Below are 27911 nucleotides of genomic sequence, written 5' to 3'. Positions count from 1 at the left end.
CAGCTATATATTACAGAATTTGCATAATTCTGCTAATAGACCCCAAACAAATATTCATATGTTGTGTAACAGCATATGAATGAGTGAGCTGAACTGCTTGAAAATTGTACTGTATTATAAAATAAAAAAATTTAAAAACTCAATCAGGACAGTATTTTTTTAAAAGCATAAAACCGATTTTAATATAATTTTTATTATTAGTTTCCTTGTTCAATATATTATTTGATCCATGATAAATACAAATACTACAAAGCCCCACAACTGCCATATGCACAAATATACAGGTATACCATATAGGCTGAATAGCAAATATATAAAATAAAAAAAAATAATTAAATGAAAGGATCGCTTGGAAAAAACACTTTTTTCAGCAGCAGTTTCTTTAAAAGACATTAATCCACCTCCTGGTTCACAGGGTCAAACCACTTGAAATGAGCACAAAAAATGTACTAAAACATAAATTGTGTTAAATTGTCAGTTTGGACCAACAATTTTAAATTTTTTATGGAAAGCAAGAGCTGCATCAAATATAGCATCTGATTTATAGAAAGATTTTTTAAAATTACAAATGAATTAAAATTACAGGGTAATTATTGCTCCCAATCCACCTGAAAAATAATGGGTGAAAACCATTACTCCATGCACAGCATACTTGTGTGCACCCTCCATCACCCACCCCTTGACATCTAGAAATTATTTTTATTTCTACGTCATCTATAATTATCCTTTTGGGCTCTATGAACAAACATAAAATGAATAACTTCAGCAACAACAGCTGCAGGTCCGTCTTCAACCTTTTAAAGTTTTCGTGGGTTTACATCATCCTGATGTCTACATCATCAGTGAGATATGTTCCTTCTGATTCATTTATGAGGGATAAATTGCAAAAATATGCAGGGTGCAAATTAATAGTTAAATTTTTTTTTGTTTAAATGTCGTTAAAAGGTTAAATAAACACTCCATTTTCAATAAAGTTTGAATTTTTAGGTAATCGTTTCACAGTTCAGGCTTTGAAGGGTTAACCAGTCAACGGTTATACATAAGAGGTTATTTATTCTCATAGTGTGCTTCTACATGGAAGTCATGCTTGTATAAGCAAGTCATAAGAGTGCGTGACAAAAAAAACAGACCAAACAAACACTAACACGTTCCTATACAAGACTTTAAAATGTTATAAACATGATCTGACTCGACCATTGTCAATGAGCTACACTGTTAGAGAGTTAGCTCCATCCGGTCGTTAAGTGATGACGCGACGAATCCTACTTCCGGGCCTAAAGTAGCCTGCGTTTAATATGGCTTTTGTGTTGTTAACATGTTTAATGTTTTGTATTTTCTTCTATTTAATCTCAAAAAGCTCCTAAAACAGTCAGTGATCACTGTTGACCTCCCTCGGCTTTTATTACCGCTAATCATTTATTTAAGCTCAGTTTTTAAAACCTTAGGATGTAACTACAGCCCAGCCCATGCAGCAGTATATGAATGACTAACCTCGTATTGTGGATGGATTATCTCAGTTGTTCTCCTGGCTGAAGTTTGGTCCTTTTACAGCATCCTGCCATGCGATTACATTTGTTCCTGACCACCGAGAACACTCACGTTAACTCTTATCGAGTGGAAAAAAAGTTAGCTTGTTTATATTATGCTAACATAGCTGTGTCGCTAGCGGTCACGTAGCACATCATTATATACCAGCTAGCCCAACTTCAGTAACCCTACAAACGTCACTGCTGTTTAGTTTTCTGTCTTCATTTATGTTGGAAGTGATAACAGAGCTGTACGTTTTAATTTGTTTCCAAAACCCCGCAGTCAGGACATGCTATATTGTATTTAGATAGAAGCTAGCGAGCTAACTTCCTGCTAACTTCTAACTCCGTTAAATGTCATAAATTCCGTTTTCATGGATGCCTGGATGTTAAACTCAATTGTTACACCTGGTAGAGCAGAACGCTGATCATTTTATTAAAGATGAAAGACTTTAGACAGTTTTTCAACTCTCAGTAATGCCATAGTGATCGTTTGATATATGGACCTGCAGCGGAGTTTAGGCCCAGACACGGCTAGTGACGTCAGACTGAACAACCGGATTATTAGCTCTGATAGCTGGGATCACTACATTCTAATGCAACCTTGTAATAAAGCAGCCCTTCACAGTGGCTCACAGGGAATTTAGAAGGCCAGCGATCCCACTGTACTGTACCAATTTCATGAAAGTGGCTGATTTCACTTTAAGATTTAAATATCAATTAGCAGCAGTAGCAGAATATGTGCTGAGAATGTGTGTCTTCAATTAAGATTAAGGTACATAAATAAAAAGAAGAAGAAAGTGAGTAAGGATGTGTTGTTAACTTTGGCACTGCCCTGTGTTTGTATTGCAGCTTAGAAGGAAATTTATTCTGGTAACCTTTCCGTGAAGTTGCAAGGAAGTGAGAGGACCACTCCACCCAATCTAAAATTAAAAGTTACAAGTTTCACCATGTTGACTCCTTTTTCATGATTTAGGAAAGAGCGGTGCCTGCAAATGATTACTGACTGTGGAAAAAGACACTGGAATTTATTGCGTTCGTTCTTGAAATTAGAGATTTCTGCTCAAAGACCCTCAAAGTTCGGGAGGCAGTTTTATGCCACTTACTAATAAGCGCAGACATAAAGATTACTTTAGTCTCAGAGAGGATGAGATAACCTGTGACGCTGGAGGTACAAATACATGAGAATCTAGTCAGCTACTGGTTGCATTCTGGAAACCGCAGGGTTCAGATTGACAATTTTTCTGTGACCAAACCAAATGGAAGCTCAATCATGAAATCGCTGCATTTTCGTAACAGAAAGCTCAATAAATAAGTAGCATCTGGTATGAATATGAAATATGACAGAAGACATTCAGTCTTGAGTCCAGAGGTCATCTCCTCACAACACATGAATCAAAATGACTTTTCTGTAGCGCTACTGGTTATTATTCCCACTTATGAGCCAGTCGAAAAAATCACAAAGTTCAAGTTCCTTTGAGGGAACCCCTGGTTGTGGCGCCAATGGCGGAGGTTCAGACGGAGCCCTATCGAAGCTGCTGGAGGTAGCTTGAGATATATCAAGTGGACCGGGGACAGTGAGCAGGGAGAGCAGAGACACACTGTTTGATGTATTGTCTTGATCATAACTCTGCTTTGAGGAAAAAGAAGGCATGGGTGATGGCTCCAAACCTGAAACGGCTGGAGCTAAAAGAGAAGGAGGAAGAGGATTTTGAAGAGGTGATGGTAAAAAAGTAGACGGTGAAACTGAACTGCTTGGGTTTCCACTAAAGCGACATGGAGGCATTTGGGGCACGCAACCCGGTGCTACTACACCCGCACTTCCAGCCTCTAAATGGGAATAAGGGGGTGTAGCGTCAGCTGTAGCATTTAGAAAAGATGTTTTCTCCTTAAAAAATCCGTCCACTGTGTAACCCATTTCACAGAGGGTGTCTTGCTCCAGCGTGGGCTGCGCAGCTGTGGAGAGCACACCGGAGGGAACGGGGTTTGAAATAAGACCGTCACAGATGGGTATACCATTTGTTGTGCTTGAGGTCATTATAGGTTCTTTGCTAAATAAAGAGTGCGGAGCTGTGTATGTGGTGAAAGATGCTGAATAGGGAACTGTCACTGGGCTGGAGGAAGAGGAAGAGGAGGAATTGAAGAGCTTAGGTGAAGAATGAGCAGAGGAGGCTAATGTTGTGTTAGCTGGAGGAGAGACATGGTTCCTTTTGACGCAGTCAAGGCTCTGAAGTCCCAGGCTGGAGGTCAGAGAGAAGGGGAGCGCAGAGGAAGCAGCCACGGTGGAGTCCGAGGCCTCGGCGATTCCGTGATGGTTGGAGCTGGTCTGACAGTCAGCTGAAGAAGAACCCGCAAGGCTGGAGGGGAGGCGGCAGTAAGGTTCGTGACGCTCCAGCGACGTCGTTAACAGGTGCAGCTCCTTTTTCAATGCAGCGATCTCCTTATGAAGAGCCGAGTTCGAGTGCTCAAGACTCTGGAGTTCCTGAGGAGACAGAGGGCAAAGGGGAATAGGAAGCGATTAAATAAGGGGGTGGGGGAAAAAAGACAAAGCGGAGGGATCAATAGTAAAGAAGAAAAGTCAGGTATATCTTTATTATCCCTAACTGAGGCGCTCACCAGCCATAAAAACTTATTACAGACATACATCAAAGGACAAACAATGAACGCAATCACATGCCACCCACATAATATCACACCAAGCCTGTGCTGCGCAGTAATAAAACGACACAGCGAAACAATCTTAATGACGCTCCTTTAAGGCTCCGAGAGTGTGCAGCAATAGAAAGCACAAGAGGCATGAAGTGTGGCCAACGCCAGAACCCCAAAGGAGAACTGAAATATTGCTCCTAAGTGACAGTGCTGCAAGATCAGCATGAAACGAGTGGGTAGGCGGTGGAGAGAGAACAAAAAGTGATTCCTTGCTGATAAGTGCAGACTAATGCATGGGACCAATTAGGAAAATTTTGAATTGAAATGTGGCAAAAAGCTTTCTCAATAAACGTGCCTTTTTGGAGCATTTACAACGGTTTTCTTTACATTTAGCGGTAAACTTAAAGCACTTTCGAGATGCTCTTCCTTTTTTTAGTGGTCATATATACATACTGTTACATTGGTGGCCATAGTTTCAAATACATACAACTAATGAACTCAGTCTTTAACAATAAAATTCACTGTTTTTGACTGTTTTTTTCTACTCTTGGATCTGCCGGGGATATGCCTAATATAGTCATCTCGGACAGACTGTGGCTGAAGCCCCATCACCTGCTGCTCAAACCTTCGAGTCGCAAAGAGCAGATAATAATAAGAAATCTGAGTCAGACCTCAGTAAGTTAGGCCTAGAGATCAGCTGATGACCCTCAGTAACCCCCGTTCACTATAGGGGGAAAATAAATGTATATTCCACGACCACCTCTTCGGCTTTGGCTGCTAGCAGAGTCGCCGGTAGTTTGCACAGAAGGCTCCAACTCCTGCAAACACTCGCTAGCTAACCACCAGCCGGCCGATAAACTTGAAACAGTGCGGCGTAAACAAGAAGCAAACAAGAACAAAGACCTTCAAAGTAAAAGTTGTACCTCATCTCTAAAACCAACACACGTTAAAAGGCACAACTTCTTGACGATGAAGGCAAAGGTTCTCTGTTTTTAGCTGAGGTCACACTTCTTCCCAAATTTCACTACTGCCACAGACAACTCAGCGTCTTCCATAAAAACTAGAGGCCATCTCTGACTAACCAAAGCAAACACAGGGTGATAACACTGACGAAAGGCAATTTCGCCTTAAGGCGATGCCTAAAGTGGGCCGGAACAATCCGGAGCAGCATTCCAGCTCATTCAGTAAAGTACAGAGTAGTTAAATGTGATTGGCAGATTTGACTAATGCATAATGACTAATGATTTCATTTGCAGCCTGCTTTCAGCTGACAGCATGGAGATATCTGCTTAGTTTCCAAAAAAAATGTAGTTCCTAAGAACAGAAGAAAAAGGAGGTCAGCATACAACAGCCTCAAAGATATGAGTGAACAGAGAACAGGAGAAGAAGATGATAAACTGTTTTCAAAGTTAAGAACTTTTCAGCAAGGGACATTTGATAAAATGGAAATCTTACTTGCAGTACTTGAATCTACACATGATTTACTGCTAATCATACTATTTTATCTATATATTGCAAAACTGTGAAGGTTGCATGAAAATAGTAGTCATTGTGGTGCAAGTTACGGTGGCAGAGCCTGCACACACACACACACACACACACACACAAAATCTACTGTTGAGTTCAAAAATTAATATGCAGCTTGTCTCTAAGTGACTATTTTCACCCAGCAGTAAGGTTCCCACAGCTGCCAAATCCCACTTTAACCTCTACACAAAAGAAGAGCTTTTAAAGGAATGGGTGAAACCAGCAGCTACACCAGCCTTTTTGGAGCATTTACAACATTTTTCTTTACATTTAGCGGTAAACTTAAAGCACTTTTGAGATGCTCTTCCTCTTTTTACTGGTCTTATATACATACTGTTACATTGGTGGCCATAGTTTCAAATACATACAACTAATGAACTCAGTCTTTAACAATAAAATTCACTGTTTTTGACTTTTTTTCTACTCTTGGATCTGCCGGGGATATGCCTAAGATTTAACTAAGGATTATTTTGAACTGTGACCCATTCAAATCTACTCTAATGAGCCGTCACTTCAGCACAGCTAACATTCGTCTACTTTTAACATCAAAGTGTAAACTTGACAGTTGCCCTGAAGAAGAGTCAGAGCTGTGCTATGCAGTTGTGAGTCACGGTCTCCGTCCCATTAAACTGTAAGCTGCTGACACAACTTTGAGTTTTTAACAAGTTCGAGTGGCTTGAGGCAACGACACTTCCCAGAACTTCAAGTGAAGCACACACACACGCAGCAGAACTGAAAGAGAAGGAAAGAGGGAAAGCGAAAGTGCGAGTTCCCGACACAAAAAAAGACACGCACACCCATTCATAAATTTGGTACACGCAGACATATTGAGCAGGTTACAACAGGTAGGATGTAATCTAAAAGGAAAATAGAGCTTAGTGGTAGTAAAAGAGCACGAGCTCGGGTGCAGCACAGCAAACCGGTGGTTTTGTTTTCTCTTTGTCAGAATGAGAGTAATTAAACACATTTATGAGCGTGAACCGACGGACGAATCAGATTAGTGACATGACAGGAGAACAAATGCTTCTTTTTACTGCACAGAAACCTGAATTTGTACAACTCAACCTGTTGGTTAAATAGGACTCTGTGGCTTAGGCTCATCCTCATGTCCACTCATACTTTTTTGGAATTGGAAATGGCAAATTTGTTTAAGATAGTATTAGGAAAAAAATTGACCTAGGCTAAAGAAAATTGTACAGAAATATATATACATATGAAGCATAATTATCAAATTATCAAACGAAACTGCAGATCTCATGTGATGGGAGAAATTTTAAAACTATGAGCCAAGTAATCTGGCTGGAATACAGAAGTGCAAAGTTTAGCAAGATAAGACAAGAGGAACCTATTAAAGGTCTCACAAACAACCAAAGCAGGTGACCAGCGAAGTGAACGCAACACAGGAAGCGTGCTAAGATGCGGCATTCCCACCGTGCTTAAAGATGCACATCAACAGATTAACTGTATGTACAACTGTGTGCCACTGCTTATCAAAATCACCAGCATATGACGATGCACAATAACTTAGTTCCATTTAGCTCTTCATGTAACTAGTAGCTAACATTATTTCAGTATTTTAGAGAACACCACCACCTGAATACTTTCTGCTTCAATGGATGGGTTTCAAATCACAGTAAGAAATCTTGAACACCACATTTTTACAATAACCCTTCATAACTGTAATGCATGTATGACCTTGAAACAGTTTTCAGGGCTACGTGCTGTTAGGCTTGTGTGTAAGCACGCGGTCATCAAAGATACTTTAGAAATCTGACTGAGTGCTCTGGGAAGCGTGTCCGTGTGTGCGGATGTGTACCCTGACCTGTGGAATTTGCACCCGCCCCCCAGGGGAGAAAAAAAAAGACAGGCAAGTACAGATTGAAAACAAATGCGTCTGTGTGTGTGCGTGTGTATATGTGTGTGTGGATGGCAGACAGGAAAGGGAGGGCTGATAGGGAGGGCAAAGCAGAGGGAGTGAAAGTCCTTCTCCTAAAGCAGGCTATTTACAAGAAACGCCTGCAAGCATGCTGCCAGATTACACAATACGCACGCGCGTGCACACGCACACATACACACACTGCTCATCAAACAGGCTGTGTGAGAAAAGGAGACAGAAAGTGACAGAGTCAGAGGATGACAATGCAAGGAAGCAGAGGGGGAAAGGAGTCAGACCTCATGAAGTTCATCTGCTCTCTCTGTCTGTTTTCTGCGGCTCTTCCTCGCTGCATCCCTGTTCTTCTCCCGTCTTTTTGGCCCTCTGGGTCCCATCTGTTGTCCCCCTCTTTCTCTCTCCTGCCAAAACAACAACAGAATTAAGGAGAAATATCTGGGGTTAATTAGACCGCACAGTGACACAGTGGGCGTTCAAGTATGCACTTCTATTTTGACTTTGGCTTTCTTCTTTTTAAAGGGCGTGTATCGATTTCATTTCGATACCGCGTTTTTGTTTTAAAGGTATAACATGACTTACAAGGTCATGAGACAAACCAATCACATGAGACAGTGCGTGTGGCCCTTCAAAATAAAGCGGGTCAATAATACGTGAAGTGCTTTGATGCAGCGCGTGATGCGAAGCAAAGGCGAGGGCTGACAAACCATATGACAAATAACAAGGAAGATTCTTTTTATTGCACACAATAATTCAGGTCTTTATTAGACTACACCTTCCATTCATTTCATGAGTTCAATTTTCACTCAGCACAGCTGTTGCTGACTGTTCTACAGGCAGTATATACAATCTGTGTATACTTTGCAAACACACACACGATAACTGCAGTAAATAACCTGAGCCGGACGTGAACTGAGGGTTCAGGGCACCAGAGGTGGAAGACCAATACTCAGTTTAAAAACTAATAACAATAATGATAATTAAGGTACTAATAATTTAAATGAAATTTAAATAAATCACTTATTTTACAAACAGATCTGTTTGGAGGGCTTAAAGTGGATCTGAGTTGATAAATAGTGGTTTTAGAGGCAGTGGATGATGATTATAACTAGCATGACTAATAATTAATACTATATATTACTATATATTGCTGTATATTACTATACAATAATGATAATAATTATAACTTTAGCTTTAATAATATATCATTTTTATTTACAGTGTAAAAAGGAAAAAAGCCAGAGGTTCATTAATCAGAAGAGGATCTGACTCAATATAAACAGTGAATGGGTGTTATACCTGTTGTAGCCCATAATTATAACCAATATCGGTGTGAATTTCATATCACATAAGTTTACTCTTAGCATCAACAGCGTGAAAAGGTCCATAGGATGACCTGAATACGGGGATTTGATGATCGAGTCAAGAGACGAGAAAGAGGAACTTACCGATCCTGCAGTACTGCTGGGGCTGGCGGACTCGGACCCGGACCCGGAGTCCATGTATAACGGGGACATCTTGACCCACGCTCCTGCAGCAGACTGGCTCACCTGTCGGCTGGTCGCCTGCGGCAGCACGAGGCTTTCACCTGTCTTGGACCATGAGTGCAGCAGGGGAAGCCGTATCCATTCATACGCGATTATCGGGATATCAGGACAGAGCAGGAGTGCAGGTTACAGAGCAGGTAATGCTGGGACCTGTTGCCGTGCTACAGACTAACATCGGATGTGTTGCTTGGTGACTGTGTGGCGCTGACTGAGGCGCTCAGTCGCTTTATCTGATGACTTATGAGTTCCGCAGGTCTGGCAACAGATGATGCAACATGATGCTGCGGTTCTCTTTCTCTTTCGGTTTCTCTTTATTTTAAACTGACCCGTTGCCTTGCAAAGCTGGAGGGGGTGGGCGTGCTGCTTTCAGGTGCAGCATGTTAGTTTCACTCCCCACACGTGCTTACAAAGTGCATTCGATTTATCTCTCACACGCGCACATTGTTGTGCAGCTTCACGTCACGCAGTAAATCCGTGTTTTTCTGCTAACATCTCTGACATGTTAGCGTCACACTTTTAAGGTCCGGATTGTGAAAAGACCAACGTGTGAAATCCTAATTTCCGACAGCACGTGAATGCGTTATTTTAAATGGCTGGGGAAAGTTTCACAGGGGCAGGAAGCGCTCGGGTCTGCTGACCATATATAGACTAAGGTGTCTCCTTCCCCACGTGCAGGGAATTTCTAAAGCGGATTGCCAGGAAATTGCTGTCCAAGCCTCCAGAAACAAGCCAGCGCTTAGAAGAGTTCTCGGCAGAAAATGATGTAACTTTCCACAGAAACATTTGAGCTCTGATGGCTTCAGGTCTTCTAAGCCGAGAAGAAAATGGCTAACTCATGGGATTTTCAGAGATACCTGATCCAGCCTGTAGGCTGAAGGGTTTGTTTGTTTTGTCTGCATGTCATTGCACATGTGTATAGTGACAATAAAATGCATTCTATTCTATTTTCTTTCTCTCCTTTAAACTTAGCTTAATATTAGAAGCTGCCCTTATTTACTTTTTTACACTATTGTCTCAAATTTGAAATGTAACATTTTATCTCTGAGATGTCAAACATTTGGTCCGAGGACCAGACCAGACTCACCAAGGGATCCAATCCGGCTCACTGCAGGGCTTGAAGGGCTGGAAAGTTTAAAATACAACGCATCTGGGAAGTGTTCACAGCACTTCACTTGTTCTACTTTTTGCATTGTTACAGCCTTATTCCAAAATGAATACATTCATTTTTCTCACTTTGTAAATATGGGGTATTATGATTGGAAAAATTAATGTAATCCTTTTTTTTAGTGTAAGGCTGTAAAGTGACAAAATGTAGAACAAGACAAGTGCTCTAAATACATCCACTGTATGATATATTCGGTTTTTCCTAAAAAAAAAACAAAAAAAACAAACCAAAAAACCCCCCAAATGCTGCTATTCCTGGTGTTAAAGAGTGAAAATGTTTTCCAGCTGAAGTGGTGAGGGAAAGTACCAACAAGGTAGGTGGTGTATCCTCTTGACAGGAAATTAGAAAGGGAAAGTTGGTGGCGAATTAAAGACATACGGGAAAGCATTTGAAGGAAGAGTCTAGAAAAAAAAAGAAAAAGACAAAAAAAAAGTGGGAAATGAACAAAGTGCAATGAAGAACTGAGAAGCTAAGTGTACAGCAAGAAAAAATGTTTAGAGTGCATTGAATTTGAGTCTCGGCAATAAAGGAAGGCGAAAATAACTTGTCAATTGGCTAGACAGAGATCGAGCTGGAACGGATGAGCAGCAGGTTGGGGTGATTAAGGATAGAGTTGGAAATGTGCTAATGAGTCAAGTCAGGGTGTTGACAAGTTGGAAGAAATACTTTTGAGGAACTGATGGGTGTAGAAAATGTAAGAGAGAGTAAGATGGGTGGAACATGGATAAGAAAGGATGAAGTGAGGGCAGCTATGAAGAGAATGAAGAGTGCAAAGGTGGTTCATCCAAATGACATACACAATCAAAGGTTTGGACACACCTTTCCATTTAATGGTTTTTCTTTATTTTTACTACTTTCTATATTGTAGATACATCAAATGTTATTAAGCAAGATATATGGAATTATGTAGCAAAGAAAACATTGATAAAAAGCTCTAAATATGTTTTATATTTTAGATTCTTGAAAGTAGCCACGCTTTTCTTTGTTGACAAATGTTTTTTCTATCACAGGTCTGCCTTGTCAGGGTTCATTTGTGGAATTTCTTGCCTTCTTAATGCGGGGTTGGGACCATCAGTTGTACTGTGCAGAAGTCAGGATGGTACACAGCTGACTGTCTTATTTGACAACTGTTAGAATTCATTTTACGGCAACCAATCGCATAAGTGAAACGATAGTCTGTAATTTCTTTAAGATCTGAATCTAAGTCAGTCAAAATTTGAATGTGTCCCAAAGTGGAGTTACAAAAACCATCAATCGCTCTGGTGAAACTGGCTCACACGAGGACCGCCCAGGAAAGGAAGACTAAGAGTCATCTCTGCTACTGAGGAAAAATTCATCTGAGTCAGCAGCCTCAGATTAGAGCCCAGATAACATCATAGACACATCTCTACATCAAATGATCAGACTGCACGAATCAGGCCTTTATGGTCAAATAGCTGCTAAGAAACAACTCCAAAGAAAAGCAACAAGCAGAAGAGATTTGTTTGGGCGAGGATACAGAAGGATTCAATTCAATTCAATTCAATTTTATTTATATAGCGCCAAATCACAACAAAAGTCGCCTCAAGGCGCTTCATAGATAAAGAGAAAAACCCAACAATCATATGACCCCCTATGAGCAAGCACTTTGGCGACAGTGGGAAGGAAAAACTCCCTTTTAACAGGAAGAAACCTCCGGCAGAACCAGGCTCAGGGAGGGGCGGCCATCTGCTGCGACCGGTTGGGGTGAGAGAAGGAAGACAGGATAAAAGACATGCTGTGGAAGAGAGACAGAGGTTAATAACAGATATGATTCAATGCAGAGAGGTCTGTTAATACATAGTGAGTGAGAAAGGTGACTGAAAGGAAAAACTCAATGCATCATGGGAATCCCCGGCAGCCTACGTCTATTGCAGCATAACTAAGGGAGGATTCAGGGTCACCTGGTCCAGCCCTAACTATATGCTTTAGCAAAAAGGAAAGTTTTAAGCCTAATCTTGAAAGTAGATAGTGTCTGTCTCCTGAATCCAAACTGGAAGCTGGTTCCACAGAAGAGGGGCCTGAAAACTGAAGGCTCTGCCTCCCATCCTACTTTTAAATACTCTAGGAACAACAAGTAGGCCTGCAGAGCGAGAGCGAAGTGCTCTAATAGGGTGATATGGTACTACAAGGTCATTAAGATAAGATGGGGCCTGATTATTTCAGACCTTGTATGTGAGGAGCAGGATTTTGAATTCAATTCTGGACTTGAAGCCAATGAAGCGAAGCCAAAACAGGAGAAATATGCTCTCTCTTTCTAGTCCCTGTCAGGACTCTTGCTGCAGCATTTTGGATTAGCTGAAGGCTTTTCAGTGAGTTTTTTGGACATCCTGATAATAATGAATTACAGTCGTCCAGCCTGGAAGTAATAAATGCATGAACTAGTTTTTCAGCGTCACTCTGAGACAGGATATTTCTAATTTTAGAGATGTTGCGCAAATGGAAGAAAGCAGTCTTACATATTTGTTTAATGTGTGCATTGAAGGACATATCCTGGTCAAAAATGACTCCAAGGTTCCTCACCGTGTTACTGGAGGCCAAGGTAATGCCATCCAGAGTAAGAATCTGGTTAGATACCATATTTCTAAGCTTTTCAGGGCCGAGTACAATAACCTCAGTTTTGTCTGAATTAAGAAGCAGAAAGTTAGCGGCCATCCAGGTCTTTATGTCTTTAAGACATTCCTGCAGTTTAACTAATTGGTGTGTGTTATCTGGCTTCATGGACAGATAGAGCTGGGTGTCATCTGCATAGCAGTGAAAATGTATGCTATGTCTTCTAATGATGCTGCCTAAGGGAAGCATGTATGATGTAAACAGAATTGGTCCTAGCACTGAACCCTGTGGAACTCCATAATTAACCTCAGTGTGTGAAGAGGACTCTCCATTTACATGTACAAATTGGAGTCTATTAGATAGATATGATACAAACCACTGCAGTGCAGTACCTGTAATACCTACAGCATGTTCTAATCGCTCTAATAGGATATTATGGTCAACAGTATCGAATGCTGCGCTAAGGTCTAGCAGGACAAGCACAGAGATGAGTCCACTGTCAGAGGCCATAAGAAGATCATTTGTAACCTTCACTAAAGCTGTTTCTGTGCTGTGATGAGCTCTGAAACCTGACTGAAACTCTTCAAATAAACCATTCCTCTGCAGATGATCAGTTAGCTGTTTGACAACTACTCTTTCAAGGATTTTTGATATGAAAGGAAGGTTGGAGATTGGCCTATAATTAGCTAAGACTGCTGGGTCTAGAGATGGCTTTTTGAGGTTTAACTACAGCTAGCTTGAAGGCCTGTGGTACATAGCCGATCATTAGAGATAGGTTGATCATATTTAAGATCGAAGAATTAATTAATGGCAGGACTTCTTTGAGCAGTTTTGTAGGAATGGGGTCTAAAAGGAATGAACATTAGACCGGTGGACATCTGTGCTTTGGTCTGATGAGTCCAAATTTGAGATGTTTGGTTCCACTTGCTGTTTCTTTGTGCAATACAGAAAAGGTGAATAGATGGTCTCTACGTTCATGGTTCCCACCGTGAAGCATGGAGAAGGAAGGTGAAGATGCTTTGCTGGTGACAATGTTGGGCATTTACTGAAAGCTGAAGGCACACTGAACCAGCATGGCTACCACAGCATCCTGCAGCAACATGCCATCCTATCGGGTTTGCCTTTAGTTGGACCATCATTTATTTCTCAACAGGACAATGACCCCAAAACACACCTTCAGGCTGTGTAAGGGCTATTTGACCAAGAAGCAGAGTGATGGAGGTCTGCACCAGATGGCCTGGCTTCCACAGTCACCTGACCTAAACCCAATGGATGGTTTGGGATGAGATGGACCTCAGAGTGAAGGCAAAAGGCAAAAAAGTGCTCAGCATCTCTGGGAACTTCTTCAAGACTGTTAGAAAACCATTTCAGGTGACGACCTCATGAAGCTCATAGAGACAATGCCAAGAGTGTGCAAAGCAGTAATCAAAGCAAGGGGATGCTATTTTGAAAAACATGTTTTGAGTTATTTCACACTTTTGTGTTCACTACACAAGTTGATGCCTTCAGTGAGAATCTACAATGTAAATAGTCATGAAAATAAAGAAAAAAGATTAAATGAGAAGGTGTCCAAACTTTTGACTAGTAATGTACATGTGGAGAAGTGTAGCTACTGATTTAGAAGAAAATGGTAATGTGCAAAGCTGTAGTAACTACAGAGAGATAAAGCTGATGAGCCATACCATAAAGCTACAGGAAAGATGTGCTGAAGAGTTGCTGAAGCTAGGTTAAGAACAGAGGTGACGATCAGTGAGCAGCAGTATGGAGAGTAAGAGCACTACAGAGGTGTTGTTTGCTTTGACAGTGTTGATGGAGGAGTTTAGAGAAGGTCAGAAGGAGTTGCACTGTGTTCTTAAGGATCGAGAGAAAATATAGGATAGGTCAGACGAGAGGAACAGTGGTGCTGTATCAGGAAGTCAGGAGGGTGGTGCAGGACATGTATGAGGACAGTGAGCCAGGGGATAGGATTACCATCTTGCCCCTTCTTGTTTGCAGTGATGATGGGCAGGTTGACAGATGAGGAGCCAGAAGTCTCCAGCAACTCTTATGTTTGCACATGACATTATAATCTGTAATGAAAGCAGGGAGCAGGTGGCGGTATGCTCTGGAGAGAAATGGTAAATGGCCTGTATTTGTATAGCGCTTTTACTAGTCCCTAAGGACCCCAAAGCGCTTTACACAACCAGTCATCCACCCATTCACACGCTGGTGATGGCAAGCTACATTGTAGTCACAGCCACCCTGGGGCGCACTGACATAGGCGAGGCTGCCGGACAGTGGTGCCACCGGGGCCAGAGAAGAGTAATTAAAGTCAGTAGTGAAAGTGAAAACTGTTCTAAAATAAGCTGACTGCTTAGGAACGCTGCAGAAGTACAGAGTGTGAAAAACAGCATCACTATCAATCACAAATATCCACAAAAAAATCTTGATTTTCACCATCTTGTGAAGGCACCGCTGCAGAAGTATTTGCATACAATGACATTTGACCACATCCACACCAGCTCCCTGTGAGGGAGAGCTATTTATAATAATATGTTTTACTTAATGTAAATAGATTAAATGAGTTATTTTAGACCAATTATTGTTAGAAATGTCACATCTTACTTAAATATATGTTTTCTCTAAACAAATTCATATTTTACATTTAGATTAACTGACTTGTTTAATTCCCACATAAAAATGTTGTTAATTTAAATTGTTTTGTTATCTTAAGTAAATCACGCAAGAAAAAAATATGAAACAACTCAGATTTTACTTTACAGTTTAAGAAACTATGTTTTTGTTTTAATTTATTTTTTAAGAAGAATAAGAAGAAGAGGGAAAGAGCTGGTATGGTAAAGCTTTGGACTACAGAGCCTGAACTGTATTTATTTTCTTTGGTTCTCTGTACATTAACTTAGATTAATTCGATTTTTAATTAGATTTATTAATATTTATTAATAAATCACATTTATCACATAATTCACAAAAAGGTGTCATTGCAATTTTTCCAGTGTATTTTGTTAAAAGTTAGAAAAGAAGCGCCTAAGAAATATTTGCAAAAATCTGTAAAGTGGATTCAGTGGTTGAAAACTGTGGTAAAAATAGCTGACTCGTTTATAACTCCTAAATGTAAAAATGTTCACATTTCTGATGCTTGTTTTCATTTTCACAAGATCGTTAACATTTTATATTTTGAAAATTAGAACATTCCCCAAACCGACTCAAATGTGTAATTTCCACAACAGACACAAGTAGGCGCTGCCGCAAACCATCACAGTAGTTCTCTGGCCTCCACAGCCCGGCCACACCTTAAATATGCACACTGACCAATCTGCCGGCGCCGGAAGTTGAAAGCAACCAATCCACGTTCTCTTGCTGCAAAACAAGCCAATCGGTGGCTACATGGGGCGGGATTAACACTCTGGCTTCTTCCTGAGTTGCAATGCTGCTTACGAGAGCCGAACATTATCATACTAAACTTTAAAATTATAACATACATTTATTACAGTATAACAGTTAAACGGGGCAGCGTCACGATGGGTTTACTAACAATTTTGAAGAAGATGAAACAGAAGGAGCGCGAGATGAGGCTGCTGATGCTGTATCCTTTCTGTGACAGGTTTGGCTAGGCTGAAAACAAAGTGGCATTCGTGCACTTGGTTTATTATAACTATACATGTATCAAATAAGAACCCGCAAGCTTCTCTGTGTGTCTGTGTCGTTAGATAAAGATGCCGGATAACGCCTTTCTCTTTATTTTTCCCTCTGTGCGGATTCATCCTTCTTGCTATGCTAGCTGTTACACGTATTCTAGTAAATATACGAGACGCTGATTAATCGATTAAAACCTCTCAGGTGTGTGAGTTGTCTTTAACCTGGCGCGTGCAGAGGTCTGGACAACGCGGGGAAGACGACCATCTTGAAAAAATTCAACGGGGAGGACGTCAGCACCATCTCTCCCACACTGGGCTTCAACATCAAAACGCTGGAGCACAAAGGGTAACGCGCGCACTGGCTCAAACACGCGCACACGCACGTTGCTTTGACACCCATGTTTCTTTAAAAAAAACTAATCTAGTCAAGGAAAAATTTCAAAGATGTTCGATATAATAATCTAAAATTAAAATGTGCCTATATGAATATGAAAGTAGGTATTGTGTATTGTCTTGTGTGAAAACCATGACAAATAATAAATGAAGCTTCAGTGTAATAAAGGAATAAAAGTCACAGGAAATGCTTTATCCCTTCAGATCTATTTGCCTCTATTTCCTTCCGCCTGTGGCGCCTTTTGATTTGGCTTTTATTTCTGTGTGTCAGCCTGTTAAATCCAGAATCAAAGTTAAAATCCTTCATCTCTTAAATAATCAGGCCCCATCTTACCATAAAACCAAATGGGACTATATCAGAGCACTTCGCTCTCAGGCTGCTTGCCAACTTGTGGTTCGTACGGTACTTAAAAGTAGCTGAAAACCTCCTGTGTTAATGTACAAAAGTATTCTTTAGACCTGTTTTTTTTTTTTTTCTAGCTCAGTCTGTACATTTCCATTCATGCCTCCCACTCCTTGTGTTTCCAGGTTTAAACTGAATATTTGGGACGTAGGCGGTCAGAAGTCACTGCGCTCCTACTGGAGGAACTACTTTGAGAGCACAGATGGGCTGGTGTGGGTGGTGGACAGCGCAGACAGACTCAGACTGGAAGACTGCAGACAGGAGCTCAGCGCACTCCTCCTGGAGGAGGTATATGAGAATGACACACAGTGGAGTGACAGAATCCTTCATATTGGTTGTTTTGTTTTTTAAAGGATAAAAGAGTAAACGCAATAGGTTTGCAGTAACCGTTAGACCAGAAGGGTAGGTGTGTAAAAATGTGACACTCACTAGTCCTGAATACCAGCCTTAACCCTGGTATTCCACCTGTCATTTAAAAGGAATATTTTGCCCAAACCAATCAGAAGTATCCATTTATCTTTAATAGAAAGCAAATCTTTAATCGTTTTTCTGAGTTGTCTGGACTTTCTATATCTTTTAAGATATTTTCAAAACTGGGCAACTCACACTGGCCTCCATGGACCCCTAAAAGCTAGAGTCAAAATATTTGATTTCAGTATGAACACGTTATGCTATTTTTAAATAAGCTGCGCTCCGTTCTTTGCAGAGGTTAGCTGGTGCAACGCTGCTGGTTTTTGCCAACAAACAGGATTTACCAGGAGCTCTGTCCAAAGAGGCAATACGAGAGGTGAGCTCTGCACCCACTTGACACTGCATTTCAGCAATGATATAGTTGCATATATCACGGTGGATGCTGACACTTTGTTCTTCTGCAGGCGCTGGCCCTGGATAACATCAAAAGTCATCACTGGTGTATTATTGGTTGCAGTGCAGTAACAGGAGAGAACTTGTTAGCTGGCGTGGACTGGTTATTAGATGACATCGCTGCGAGGATCTTCACTGCTGACTGAATGTTTAACTGCAGACCAGCTGGTCTCTGTTCATGACCTGCCGCCTTTAGTGACTGAATGCTTTTATACTTGTCCCATCAAGTAAGGATTTACCCAGCAGTCCTGGGTTTGCACTGATTTAAAGGAGACTTACCATAGTTTACTTGTATGAACCCAGTAATAAAAGTTCATCCATTCTTGTGGCAAAACACTGCAGTTGCCTTCTTACAACATCCACACTTGATTCTTGCAGACAACTTGTTATGCTTGTTCTTATGTAGTCTAAAGTTCTCTTTGACATGCAATTCTTTGCAAATTCTGGTTGTATCACAAGCTCCTACAGAGAAAAATTTGGTGCTTTCCACCATTCTTGCACAGGCCAGTTCTGCATAATTTGTCATCTCATCGATCAGCCTCAAGCTAATTCTTTGACAGTTAGCATTTAGGTTTGATTTAATTTGTGCTACAACACAAAGCACCCTGTGTTATCCCTTTAAGCCAGAAACCTGACATTCTAAAAACTTGCACTATTAAAATGTTCTGGTTTATCGAGTCTCCCCACAGTCACACTTGAAATAAAACTGCTTAGTCTGCTAAATTTTAAACACTTTATTGTTTTGTTACTGCAAATTTTAAGTGACAGAACCCCACAAATGTAAACATTATCACAGCTGTCCACACAATTCCAGTGTAGTTCAAACTGCAGTCATCTTGGTGGCAGCACACAGGAGATCGTCACGATGTGGCACGTACCCTCCAATCTGCAAAGTTTAAAAACAAACACTTAGAAACATGGAGGGCAGGAACACTCATGTTATGATTAAGTCTGTTTTAAATCAGAGTATACCAATCAGTCATGAATCTTCAGACTGGGGCGGTAAAACAACCTCATCACTTCTGCTTAACACTAAACCGTTGCCTAATTAAGTAACTTTTCCAGTTTAAACTGGTTACTCACCATCATGACTGTGCGCAATGTCAGTCTCATGACATGAGGTGCTGGACACAGACCACATGACTCCATTGCCTCAAACAAGAAACCTGCAATAGATGAAATGTGTTAGTAGAGTCTGCTTGTGGAGTGACTGAGAACACATTTTAGCTGCTGAGATCAGAGTATACCAATCAGTCACGAATCTTCAGACTGGGGCGGTAAAACAACCTCATCACTTCTGTTTAATGTTTAACTGGACATTAAGCTGCTGCATGCTGTTAAAACAGAAGCAGAGTTTGTACTCACCAGCATGAACTGACTGAACCGACGATCTGGTGTTTAAAGCTGTTTAAAGACAGACAAGTATTAAGTATCCTGCTGAAGCTCTTTTGGGGAAATTGTCAGACTGACATTAACACTTTAGTGAAGCAAATCTATAAAGCAGCATTCAAAGCCACTGTGTTATAAAGTGTCAAAGAAGTTTAAATATGACATTTCTGGGATGTGATCAGAAGGTTTCTTTTCAGCCATGCCTTGGTCAGCACTCCTTCTCCATCAGAGCACCAGCAGGTCACCTTACACCTGGAGGGGTAACAGTCAGGGTTCTCAGCACCATGCTAGGCCAACAGGAGGGGAGACCAACTGAGTTGGAGGGGGTAGAGTCAACCCCCTCTTTGACTGTGTTGTCATGTCATCATTTGCACAAACCCAGCAGTACTAAAGTCAAGATCCAGGGCTTTCACAGTCTTATCAGACAGGAAGCATGACTGCACAGTTTTAGACCTTAATACCAGAATCATTCATCCTTTATTTTCACTATGATCACTTTTCTGTTGATGTTAACATGCACAGCACCTACCTAGGGCTTGCGTCCAGCTCACAGATTTGACAGGCAGCTCTGTCCTGAAGGACGACACAAAGTTACATTAGCAACGTTTGCTCACAATGACGTTAGGCTACAGGTTTGTTCCCGTGCAGATAAACATCAGATGATTCACAATTCCAGTATGTTTCCATTCAGACTGTTGGTAACCCCAACAGGTCATCCCCTTATTGCCAAGGCAACACCAGTGGGTTCACCTTTTCAGGTCTGGCATTGACACGAGGCGTAAGACGTGTGCAAGTATCATCATACAGGAAACTTGAGTGACACCCATCAGTCTAAATAAAAGTTTAGAGTCCATCAAGCTCTAAGCCTCCTACATAAAGATGTCTAGATGAGCACTAAAACGAAGCTACAGAGTTCACCCACCTGGACAAACAGCTGGGATGGTGATGGCAGCATCTGGAGTCCAAACTTCAGCTACCTGTAAAATGATTGCATCAAGTCAAGGTACAGAAAGGAGGTTCAAGTCTCACAGTGTTTCCTGTGGACCGTCACTGACTTCAGATTTAAATTTTATCAACAGCAGTTCAGACGAACGAGATTCCAAAATTTCTCTCATCATTTTCAGCAGGTCTGAATATTTAAAACTGCAGATTTTTTTTTTTTATTAAACATACCTTCAAACCGGAAAGCCTCCATGGAGCTGCTGAAGCAGTCATCAAGTCACCTGACAACAGAAATCATTTACATCACTCAAGTGGCCATGCAGATTGTATTATGACAAATAAAATACACAGATTATAGAAATCCTTCAAAGTGAAAAGCTGCAGTTGCTCAGACGTTCGTGTCGTTTCACATCGGGTCAAAGTGAGCTAAGTATCATCATCACTGAAACTGCGCTGCAGATGAAACGTCTCTGCACAACAAGCTCAACAGAAAGAATATTCAAGTCTTAAATCCTTACCTTGAAACTTTCTCGACTGCCTTCCCCCAAGCATTTGGTGGAAGTCCCTAAAGGAGAAGTTGGGCCGTTAATAAAAAAAAAGCAGGGACTACTTCTTGTGCCATTAAGGACGTGCATGTTTGATCAGGGCTTTGGTGACAAACTGCCATGTGACATATGTCGTCCAGGTGTTTGATGGGTGCTAACCCATTTCATCCTTTCAAACAGTCAGAAATGCCTCACATTATGGAACCAATAAATTAATTTAGCATTTCAGATTCAATTTCTAGAATTTCACATTAACCTGAAAAAATTAAAGCTTAATACTTACATGCGGATTTGGCATCACTTCCTTCTGAAACTTTAGCCTAGCAAAGAAATACGACTGTTAATCATTTGCAATAACTAACATTTACATGTTTGTTAGCCTAAATTAAAGGGTAATCAGATTAAAGGTTGACATCACATTAATCAGGCATATGCTTGTCATTAATGGTAATCATCATGCTTAAAACCCTACTGTGGAATTTTAACAACGGCAGAAAATCTTAACTGACCTCTGAATTTAAGCCACTCTGAACACTGCGGGGTTCACATCAGAGGACCTACACAGAAAAAAATAAATCTTTGTTAATGAGATCTGTATTTAAGCCCTCAAGAAATTAGAACTAGAGATTTGTCAATTCAATCACTGCCCTTAACTTTAAACCACAGTCATCGTCTTATAAAAGTGTTTTAAGAGCCATTACAGCACAATCAGGTTGGAGCCTACATGCTGCTCAGAATCTGGTAAAGAAGCTTCTTCAAAACGCTGATTCAGTAAGAGAGAGTTCCAAGACTCATCACCGCAGCACAACATGCTCATTTATAGCCACACAGATGTTTAACTGCAGAGCCACTGAGAGAGATCATTTAAATTCCTAATCCAGATTAAAATCTGAAGCACTCGGAGCCTTTTCTAATTACCTGATGTAGGAAGTGTCCTCACAGGCCATGCCTGAAACCAGACGAGGAGAAAAAAAAAAAAGAAAAAAAAAAAAAAAGATGGCGCCGTTAGAGAGTTGTAAAAGAAGAAGCACGAGACGATCAGTGGTGATTCCTTCATGCTACTCAGTGTTTGAAATGCTGTCTTCAGCGTTTTTATTCAGTGAGAGAGTTCAAACAGGTCATCACAGTAGCATGACCTTTCACGTTATGCCATTTAATACGGTTACATGACCCTACTCTCCATCTTATAATGCAATAAAGCGAATCTGTAAACAGACATTACCTGTGCAGGAAGCACGTTTCCAGCAGCTCCACATCTGGAAAGAAAAGAAAGAACGCGTTAGCATGCTGCAGCTAGCAACCAGCTAGCCATGCCGTTTACCACGTGACCGCTAAAATTTAACGTGCTACTGTTCGCGTGAAACAGTATGAAAACTGAGTTTAACAGCGTCTCAAATCAGAATAAAAAGAGTGCAATCACTGCCATTCAGGACAGGTCTGTGAAAAGTTTCATCATTTAGAGACGCTGTTAGTTGCCGTGCGGTCACTTCTGAAGCCATTAAAATGCAAGCCTGCTTTACGTTTAAGTCTCAATACTGGATGCATCAGGTAAAGAACATATTTTTATTAGTATTGACAGAAATTTCAGTCGAAATGTTTAAATTCTGCTGGTGGATGGTTGAAGATTACGCTAAAATCTGGTCGGTGCTCAATGAAGAGAAACTTCTAGCAAAAACACCACGCAGCGTTTAAAATGGCTGAAAATGAGACGTGAACTAACGTGAAACTGCAGCATCACTACAGCAGTTTCTTTCTTTAAAATCATCCAGTTAGTGGATAAACTCTGCAACTGAACTAAAGCGGCTAAGTGTTGCACAAATCTTACCTCTGCCAGAACATCGAAGGAAGTGGAAGAAGAGCGCGGTGCATCTCGTTTTTATGTCCCGCCTGTTGGACTCCGCCCACCGGCAAACGTCACCGAGTGGCTAACGCTTATCTTGACTCTCATCTGTATTACCAAACAATATTTGTCCAAATTTATGGCTGAAATAAATGTAAATTGTACCTTCTGTCAAGGACAACCTGAAACAGTTTCTCATTGGTTTTGGTCTTGTAAATTTACGTGTAAATTCTGGAAGGATTTCCACAAGTTTATTACTGACTCTGTTCTCCCTAATCTTCAACTATACTATAAGGATGTTATCTTTGGCTATTATAATTTTAAAGACAAGGACAATGATGCTTTCTTCTTTATAAATTTGGTTTTATTTTTGGCAAAATTTCATATACACAAAAGCAAAGTCCTCGGCAGAAAGCCTGAACGTCTTGTATTAAAAATGGAACTTGCACAATATATAAGGACAATCAACTCATCAAAAAACACTAAGGCTCTCAAGACTGTTAACATCTATAACCGATTGAAACTGCTAACTTGATTTTGGCTCTTGCAAAGTTTGTTTATTTATGTTCCCCTTAATTTATTTTATTTTTTGTACTCACTTTTGTCTCACTGTCCTTGTCCCTCTCTCTGTTCCTCATTGTACTACCACAATGTCATATTTTATGTGATTCCTGTTTTACTTGACTGTATGTCTAAAATGTGATAAATAAAGTTCATTTAAAAAAAACAAAAAAAACCTCTCATCTGTATTCAGCTATGGGTGAATTAAACTGGATAGAGTCTTTTGTACACAACCTAAACTCTGTATTTTTAACGCAAGAACATCGCTCTCAGCATGTAGCTGGAGAAAGCCTACAGAGAGTGGATTTTACTACGTCACTTCCGCTAAGATTGAGCGCCATTTTTACCTCCACCAGATGGCAGCAAAGACACAGAAACAGGCTGCAGATTTTACAGACCTTAGTGAGTGTGTGTGCGGGGGAAATCCAATTTCTACATCAGACAAGACAGAAAAGAATTATCCAGCTAAAGCATAACATATATTTAAACAGCGAAGCACTTTACTATCAGTAATACCTGCGTAGCCAAATAATGCAAAAGCAATTTTGACTCAGAACACGTGATTTTCTACTCTTCCACCCTCCACAGTGTTATTCTTTCATGTAAATATCCTCCATTCCAGCAGTGGGCGAGATCAGGATCTGGGTATGACTATTGCAAACTAAACATTGTTCATTTACTGGAGTGATTTCTTTTCACTGAGTTCAAGATTTGAACACAACCTTAAATTAGGAATGATTTTTTTTACTTATCATCTCTCATTCCCCTCTCTAGTCTTGACTTGTCCCCATGAAGAGATAATGTCCAAATGTCTCGCTTATTATGCTCGGATTCTCCAAAGTGTAAAAAAAAAAAACATGGTTTTATCTCTCTCTCTCTGTGTTTTTTTTTTTTAAGGCAGAAAATGAAACACCGTCCAGCCATCGATCTGGAGCACACAGTGCTTGGATGAAGTATGAAGTGCTACCACAACATGAACAACGTGTTTCTGATACTTCCTGCCAGCCAGCAGCTCATGTGTGAGGGCAAAATAACCTGATAGTGACAGCAAATGATGAATCCAACCTGAAACAGTACGTTCCATGGTAACCAGAGCAGCTTTTGAAGGAGCCATCCAAGCCAGGGTGTTTCAGCAGAGGCTGGACCACTGCCTGTTTAAAAATTACAGGTACATCGCCTAAAGTCAGGCTGCTGTTTATAAGCCTTTGAATATAAGGTCCAATAGTGTCCCAAACTTCTTTAAAAAAACGAGGGGGAAGGACATCCCTGGGAGAACCAGACTTGATTTGGGTGACAATTTTACCCAGATAAGACAGAGACACAGGTTCAAAATGGCTAAAAAATGCTAAAGGCTAAAAATAACAGAAGGGTCATAAGAAGGGGGTAAAATATGTGCTCTAATAGATAAAATCTATTAAAGAAAAACAAAGAAATTTAAAAAAGCTTCACAAGTTTCAGCAGAAGCTTCTGTACAGTTGGATTGGGGAGGGTTAAGAACAGAGTTTAAAATACTAAATAAGAGACGGGGCTTATGGCAGTTGTCGTTAATAACACCTGCAAAATAGGCAGATTTCTGGTTCTTAACAATTTTCTGATATTTATGCCAGCTATCTCTTAAGATATCATAAGACACTTGTAGTTTGTCTTTTTCCCACTTGCGTTCTGCTTTTCTGCGCTCTCTTCGAGCAGCCCGAGTGATGTCGTTCAGCCATGGCTCAGACTTCAGTTTAGACCGCCTGACCTTCAGAGGAGCAACAGAAATGCTCACTGACTCGACCTGTAAGAACCAAACACATTACTTGGTGGAAACTCACACTCCCTTTCTCACAGGTTCACCCACTGTGGGCAGCTCTTTATGTTTGAGTTGGAGCTCAGTGATGCCCTGGTTCAGATCTGGAAGGAGATTGACCAGGAGACCAGACTGTCTCATTAGGAGCATGCTCCAACAATCTGAGACATGCATACAAGCACGTGGGGGCTACACAAACTACTGAGTATCATTTTGAGCTGCTGCATAATTTGTTAACTTGATTTTTAAGGTGTCTTTGGAGCTGTAGGTTCTCTGTAGGTTGATCATTTTCATTTCTATCAATGTGGGATCCTTTATTTCCCAGCACATTACCCAGTCCATATCAGTATAGATCTGCATGATTTGTTCCCACTGAGATCTAAAGTGTTCATTTCCTTTAATTTTTTTAAAGTGTATGTTTTTTAAATTTATATATATATGCGCTCTTCTGGACAGAGCTCGCCGATGTTGTTCCTGGGATCTGCTGGAGCCACTCGCCACATCTTCTCAAGCTCTTCTCTGAGCCCTTGGTATTTCTCAAGCTTCGCGTGTTCCTTCTTCCTGATGTTGTTGTCATTCGGTATCGCTACGTCTACCACTATGGCCGTCTTCCTCTGCTTGTCTAACGCCACTGTGTACGGTTGGTTAGCTACCACCATTGTGTCCGTATCTGGAAGGATCTTAGCTCGGCCATTCTCCACCACCCTAGGGGGCGTCTCCCATTTTGACCTCGGGACTTCTAGGTCATACTCGGCACAGATGTTTCTGTATACTATGCTGGACACTTGGTTATGGCGTTCCCTGTATGCCCATATATATATGTATATATATGTATGTGTGTGTGTATACATGTGTGTGTGTGTGTGTGTGTGTGTGTGTATATATATATATATATATATATATATATATATATATATATATATATATATATATATATATATATATATATATTAGGGGTGCAACGATACACAAAATTCACGGTTCGGTTCGGTTCGATACTTTGGTGTCACGGTTCGATATTTTTTCGATACAAAAAAAAATGTTCATGCCTTTTTAATTTGTCATTTATTAAAATTATAAATATATATTTTAACACAAAAGTACAGTTTTTAAATTTAACCCTAACCCTTGTGCGTGTTGTTATTTAGCTCGTCATATTGCAGCCACAGAAATTCTTTTGTCCATGAAACCATAAAGCTGCACTTTCTTTTTGCCTTATAGTCTGATTTGTCATAACTTCTCCGTTTTGTGGTAAGCTTTTCTTTGGCTGTCACTTCTTCACCCTGACCTGTCTTATTTGGCTCAGCAGAACTAAAATATATATCTGTCTGTGAAGGTTCTCAGTCATCCAGGTCATCGTAGTCAAATATATATCCTGCCGCACTCACATAAGCTCAGCGATTCTCTGCGCGATCAACCTCTCACATGTTTAAGCTGCGGGAGATTTCACTTGTCATGTTTGCATAGTAAGCTAACAATTAATAAGACGATGTCAGAGGAATTGGTGCACAAATTATCATCACTCACAGATCAGTGCTGTCGCTCTCTATACACAGTTCGCGCGATTGCAAAGTGAAAGCAAAAAAACAAGCGCAAATTCAAACACGATTTCAATATGTCACATATTGACAGTGGCTCACCCAATGACATAATTACCCAGCTACATTTCTGAAAGAATGCAAAAGCATTGACATATATTTTTCCTTCCTACAATAGCCCGACAGGAAGGGCAGAGATAGCCCCGGGACGTCGGGCTAGCGATATTGCGAGCCCTGTATCTGATTGAGGAATCACTCATCTTTGGAAAAGAGAGTTTATTACAGAGAAATGTCTCTTTCCAAAATAAAAGCTATACTATCCGCTTCTTCTGGGCTATATTCTCAGCAGCATATTAAACATATCAGGTCTCCATAAGGAGAATCCTGTGCTAACAGCTGTCTAAATGACTCGGCTAAAGTTAGTAGCATGCTTGTTGTTTTTGTCTTTGCACTAGGATGATGTCGGTGTAAATGTGCAGTCATATTCGTTGTGTTCCCACTAGTGCTTTCAGGTTAATCTCGTTGAAATAACCTTAACGCCACAACATGGCAAATGTTAACGAGCTACCCTATACAGAGGGGCTAGACGGCCAACACGTTAACGAGCTAACTGCGCTAACACACTAGCTCCCACCCATGTAATTGAGCATTGCATGGCACATCCAACATACTGTTTTACTTTAGTCCATGACTCGCTTACCTTCAGGGTCATACGTCACATGAAAACCAAAATAATTCCAAACGCCAGATCTGAATGAGGGTGGGGAGGTCCACTTCTGTCTGCTAGCTTGCCCTGCGCTCTTCCTTCTGACAATGCTGTCTGTGTTGAGTGCTCAGTGAATCTGCGTTCGACTACTCCGCCTAGGCTGCACTCTCGAGCCTAGGCGGAGTAGTCAAATGCAGATTCACTGAGCGCTCAACACAGACAGCATCATCAGAAGGAAAGTTGATAAAATAAATTACAAATTTTGTATTGTTCTTTTTTTTTTCTCCCCTTTGGTTTTCTTCCTTTCTCTCCCCCTCTTTCTTTCATTCTTTCCCCCTGTCCTATCCCACAGTCATGTCTGTCCCGTTTGCAACTGAAAATAAAATAAATTCATAATTATAATAAAGGTCAATCAAATGGGCCAATATGATGA

General features: G+C 40.7%; 2 protein-coding genes across 5 annotated transcripts; one reads left to right on the top strand and one right to left on the bottom strand.

The window, feature by feature from the left end:
- Positions 1–173: 173 nt before the first annotated feature.
- On the bottom strand, positions 174–27578 carry batf2 (basic leucine zipper ATF-like transcription factor 2). 4 transcript variants are annotated; one of them, XR_014275252.1, is made up of 13 exons: positions 27473–27540; positions 22870–22992; positions 22267–22300; positions 21963–21993; positions 21554–21601; positions 21328–21364; positions 21018–21064; positions 20731–20780; positions 20480–20534; positions 20087–20130; positions 19534–19572; positions 19252–19334; positions 18888–19054 (listed from the first exon to the last, which is right to left on the bottom strand). XR_014275252.1 is itself a non-coding variant. In XM_082526023.1 (3 exons), the coding sequence occupies exons 1-3, from the start codon at positions 27482–27484 to the stop codon at positions 2944–2946; spliced, it is 1197 nt and encodes a 398-aa protein (XP_082382149.1). In that variant the 5' UTR covers positions 27485–27578; the 3' UTR covers positions 174–2943. The 4 variants fall into 4 exon arrangements, 2 of the variants coding, with proteins under 2 accessions (XP_082382149.1, XP_082382148.1); XR_014275253.1 differs by lacking the exon at positions 22870–22992 and having other exon boundaries at positions 27473–27530; XM_082526023.1 differs by lacking the exons at positions 18888–19054; positions 19252–19334; positions 19534–19572; ... (7 more) ...; positions 22267–22300; positions 22870–22992 and adding exons at positions 174–4008; positions 7875–7994 and having other exon boundaries at positions 27473–27578.
- Positions 16176–18504, top strand: arl2 (ADP-ribosylation factor-like 2). Its single transcript, XM_082526024.1, has 5 exons — positions 16176–16456; positions 16744–16854; positions 17430–17592; positions 18011–18091; positions 18180–18504. The coding sequence occupies exons 1-5, from the start codon at positions 16392–16394 to the stop codon at positions 18312–18314; spliced, it is 555 nt and encodes a 184-aa protein (XP_082382150.1). The 5' UTR covers positions 16176–16391; the 3' UTR covers positions 18315–18504.
- Positions 27579–27911: the final 333 nt, after the last annotated feature.

Source organism: Aulonocara stuartgranti (genome assembly GCF_965226115.1).
Source record: "Aulonocara stuartgranti genome assembly, chromosome: 3".
NCBI classification, from domain to species: domain Eukaryota; kingdom Metazoa; phylum Chordata; class Actinopteri; order Cichliformes; family Cichlidae; genus Aulonocara; species Aulonocara stuartgranti.
The sequence above is the reverse complement of the archived record's forward strand: the minus strand, read 5'-3'. Positions and strand labels throughout refer to the sequence as shown.

What these genes read in the sequence shown, in the direction of transcription:
- arl2 (XM_082526024.1), top strand. Translation starts at nt 16,392, where the DNA reads ATGGGTTTACTAACAATTTTGAAGAAGATGAAACAGAAGGAGCGCGAG. An exon ending in AAAACGCTGGAGCACAAAGG is followed by an intron (nt 16,855 to 17,429) that starts GTAACGCGCGCA and finishes TTGTGTTTCCAG; the next exon opens with GTTTAAACTGAATATTTGGG. An exon ending in CCAAAGAGGCAATACGAGAG is followed by an intron (nt 18,092 to 18,179) that starts GTGAGCTCTGCA and finishes GTTCTTCTGCAG; the next exon opens with GCGCTGGCCCTGGATAACAT.
- batf2 (XM_082526022.1), bottom strand. Translation starts at nt 9,107, where the DNA reads ATGTCCCCGTTATACATGGACTCCGGGTCCGGGTCCGAGTCCGCCAGC. An exon ending in CCAGCAGTACTGCAGGATCG is followed by an intron (nt 7,995 to 9,038) that starts GTAAGTTCCTCT and finishes TTGTTTTGGCAG; the next exon opens with GAGAGAGAAAGAGGGGGACA. An exon ending in GAGCAGATGAACTTCATGAG is followed by an intron (nt 4,009 to 7,874) that starts GTCTGACTCCTT and finishes CTGTCTCCTCAG; the next exon opens with GAACTCCAGAGTCTTGAGCA.